Source organism: Raphanus sativus, chromosome 4 (genome assembly GCF_000801105.2).
Source record: "Raphanus sativus cultivar WK10039 chromosome 4, ASM80110v3, whole genome shotgun sequence".
Classification (NCBI taxonomy): Eukaryota; Viridiplantae; Streptophyta; class Magnoliopsida; order Brassicales; family Brassicaceae; genus Raphanus; species Raphanus sativus.
Genome location: NC_079514.1, coordinates 37,065,559 through 37,069,552, shown reverse-complemented (window position 1 = coordinate 37,069,552; position 3,994 = coordinate 37,065,559). Strand labels below are relative to the sequence as shown.

General features: G+C 29.3%; 1 protein-coding gene across 1 annotated transcript; it reads right to left on the bottom strand.

The window, feature by feature from the left end:
- Positions 1-1,577, bottom strand: LOC108854153 (uncharacterized). Its single transcript, XM_018627666.2, has 6 exons — positions 1,482-1,577; positions 1,332-1,396; positions 1,112-1,246; positions 833-1,030; positions 465-757; positions 1-383 (listed from the first exon to the last, which is right to left on the bottom strand). Exons 1-6 carry the CDS (start codon positions 1,515-1,517, stop codon positions 154-156), a joined length of 957 nt encoding a protein of 318 aa, XP_018483168.1. The 5' UTR covers positions 1,518-1,577; the 3' UTR covers positions 1-153.
- Positions 1,578-3,994: the final 2,417 nt, after the last annotated feature.

The following is a 3,994-nucleotide window of genomic DNA, read 5'->3' as shown; positions in this document are numbered from 1 at the left end:
TAAAAAAAAGACACCCTTTACTTTTATATAAATATTTCAAATACATAAATTTCAAATATATAAATATGAGATATTTTTGCTAGTTTAAAACGTAGGTCTATGATAGTCAGGACAGATCCACGATAATTTTTTGTAGCTAATGAAGCTCGGTTTTTAAAACCTTGATCTATATGACTTAAGCTTCTTCCTAAGAGCCCAGGCCTTAAGCTTCTTAAGAGCTCCGGCCTTGGGCTTCTTAAGAGCCTTGACCTTAGGCTCCCTAAGAGTCCAGACCTTGTGCTTCTTAAGAGCCCTGAGCTTCTTTGTCATCGCATTGAGCCTCCACTCAGTCATATAAAAATCGATCTTCTCCTGCATCTCCTTGCCAAACTCAAGCATATGAGCTACAGAAACAATAGAAGACGAACTCATGAGAAGATTAATTAAGGTTGAAAATAAAGAATCAACAAAAACGAGTTATGCACCTGGGTAACAATAGCCAAAATAAGTTTCACCAGGGGGAAGGGGAGTGTTACTACTGGCTGTTGTGGCTACGAGCGAAGTAGTTATTTTGAATCGGTCCACTTGACTTCCATCAAGAGCCATGGCACTAGCTTCTCCTTCTTCTTGGGAAAAATAGATATTAGTAAACTTGTCGGCGGGATTAACGTAAACATGTGTTATCTCTCCACAAGAAGAGAAATGTGCTCTCAAAGCCTTCTCGACTTCATCTTTACGAAGGGAGGTGTCATACCCCTTAACGGTAATGCCAAACATACTGCAGTAATTTGTTGCATGTTATCAACATGCACAACATTGTTACAGGATGCAAAAAAAAAGAGTATCAACTTACAATCTTTTGTCATATAATAGCTCATCACCAAGAGCTTCTCTATAAGCTGATAACGCCAGGTATTCCTCATCTTCTTCCTCGGGTGCAATCTTGACAAGGGCATTCCAACCTCCCATGTTACTTCCATTAAGTTGCAACGCTTTCTCTTTTGCGACATGTGCATCATCACCATGTGCACGAAGAGTAACAAAAGCACGTCTGTAACAAAGACCACTTAATTTTTAACTAGCACACAACACAAATATTCTATTTTTATGTCACAAATATTAAGACACAAACCTGTCCAAAAGAGGCTCTCTGGGGAAATCAACTATACTGTCACGGCCACATGATTTGAAGAGATTAATCAATTCAATCCTGATTTCATCCTCATCGTCCTTACAACACCTGAATCCTTCAACAGATATCCTAACCCTAATTCGCAGGAGATACAAGAAAAAAAAAATATCAACACAAACAAATATCTTCTTACAAAATAAATAAAGCATCAATCAATTACCAGGGATTGGTGTAGTTCTCGAGGATGGCTTTTTGCTTAGCAGCAGCCTCACTATCAAACGGTGCCTAAAATACAACATACAATTTTTCTTAATTTCCGATTAACAAAAGAGATCCGAGTAAGAAGAATTCATAATGAGAAGAAGATTACCTTGCAGACGATTAACTTGCTCGAGTACGTGTCCATCGAGATGTTGTTATAACCCTAGGCTTGCCGCTTAAGGTCCGTCTTTCCCTTTAAAAAAAATATATATATACTAGCTTTTGACCCGCTCTTAAAAGAGCGGGTATAATTTTTGTTTTAAATTTAATTTTTGATATTGTTTTTTTCTGATTATATTTGTTTTTTGGTAATCATATTTTTGTATAAATTTTAATTAAAATATATTTTATTAAATAATAACAATTTAAAAATTGATTCGGTATATGCACGATTAAAGGTGGATTACGGGTCGAACTCGCTCCGCTGATCCGCCACCCCGCGGGTTTTAAAAAAATTTTGGTTATAAAATGTGACTTTACAACCCGCAAATAAATAATTTTATACCATAAGAGCGGGTATAATTTTTGTTTTAAATTTAATTTTTGATATTGTTTTTTTTTCTGATTATATTTGTTTTTTGGTAATCATATTTTTGTATAAATTTTAATTAAAATATATTTTATTAAATAATAACAATTTAAAAATTGATTCGGTATATGCAAGATTAAAGGTGGATTACGGGTCGAACTCGCTCCGCTAATCCGCCACCCCGCGGGTTTTAAAAAAATTTTGGTTATAAAATGTGACCTTACAACCCGCAAATAAATAATTTTATACCAACACCCGCTCCGCTTAATTTTATGGTTATCAGCGGGTTATATATATTTTAAAAATCATTATTTAATTTAATTATTGTAAAAAATATATTTATAATGATAAATTTATACATGATTTAAATAAGGACGGATGTATTTATAGCTTTCCCACGAATTTAGGTTTAGTAGTTGTCATTCTTAACCATTTACGTTATAATATTACTCAAACTCTTTTAGCAGTTATATTAATATACAGATATAAGCAATTACATATGTTTTTTTTTTTAAATTAGATCCAACTATTATTAACATGGCATGTTTTTATTTTAATAATATTGATATATACCTTAAATTTCATTACCTATGTTGATATTAGTATTATTATTGGGACTGTGTTAATGCTGTTCATATAGATCCTGATTTAATATGGTCTGTAATAGATTAAAATGATAATTTGCTTTAATAATTATAATTCTACTTTAGAACAGTGTAATATAATCAAAAAGAAAAGATTGATGTCAGAAAAAGGAAAGAACTGACTATTGTTGAATGAAACCGTCGATTTTGACATAATTGGGTCCGGAAATGAGGGAATCAAGTGGAAGTAATAAACAAAATCATGGTTATATAAAGAAATAATAAATGGTGCAGTTACAAAAGAAAATGACCTATAAATATGTCGTGTATAACCCCTTACATTGCTTCCTTATTTTTTTTTAAATAAACCCAACATATATCAATTGGACATGTTGAAGAATTAATAGAATAGATATCAGTAACTGGGATTCAAACGGGTCCACTAACCCGTGTGTTCGGCCCTTTTTCCCGTTCACTTCTTTTTTTCTTTTTTTTTTCCAAATATTTTGTAACAAATAAATAATCTTTATATTTTCTCACTTTATTTTAATGTTGGATTGTATAATTGAACCTTCTAAACGACGAGTCATTAAATGATGTAAACTATCTCAACAATTATAATCCAATCAACAAATTTTTAATCTGCGCTTTAAAAATGCATATACTTTTTTATAACTTTTATTAGATAATAAACATTTAAAATTTGTTCTATTAATATTTAAAAAGAACATTCTATTTTAATTTCCATATCTGAAAAATATATACCATCAATCATGCACTTACTCTATAGATATATAAATAAAACAAAAAATTAAACAAATAAAAATTAAATAAATAAAAATAATTACTTTTTGGAACACAATTTTTTCCAGTTCGAGAAATTCCCTTTTTTAAATAGTTTTACAATTATTATTTAAGATTTTAATTATATATATATAATAATAATAATCTTAAACACTATCCCAAACTCCACCCTTGCAAATCTAAACCATAGATATCTTTTATACATTATTTGTCAAGTGATTTTAAGACATGTCATCTCTATAATCATCTTAATCAAATAAATATGACATGTCATGTTAAAATGATCACATTGCTTAAAATAAATGTAACATGGACAATATCAGTGCCAAAACAAACATAGACAATTATATTTAATGTTATTTACATTTTTAGTAATTTTTTTTATAATACGAAAATAAATTATACTACATCATTAAAATAAATCTATTCAATATAATAAATAAATTTAAATATTTTAAAATTTTCGAAATATTATTTATAATTATACAGTTTTATTACTAAAAAGATCTTCACTTTTTTTTACAATTTTTTTTAAAATATAAATATTTAACCGTAATATTATTAACTTCTTTTATATATCTAAATACAGATTCTAAAAATACTGTTCATATGTACTTTTTGATAATTATACAGCTTTTATATCAACTTTTAAGTTGTAAATGTGTTGACTCTGCAAATGAAATAATTTACACGGTAGAATCCGAA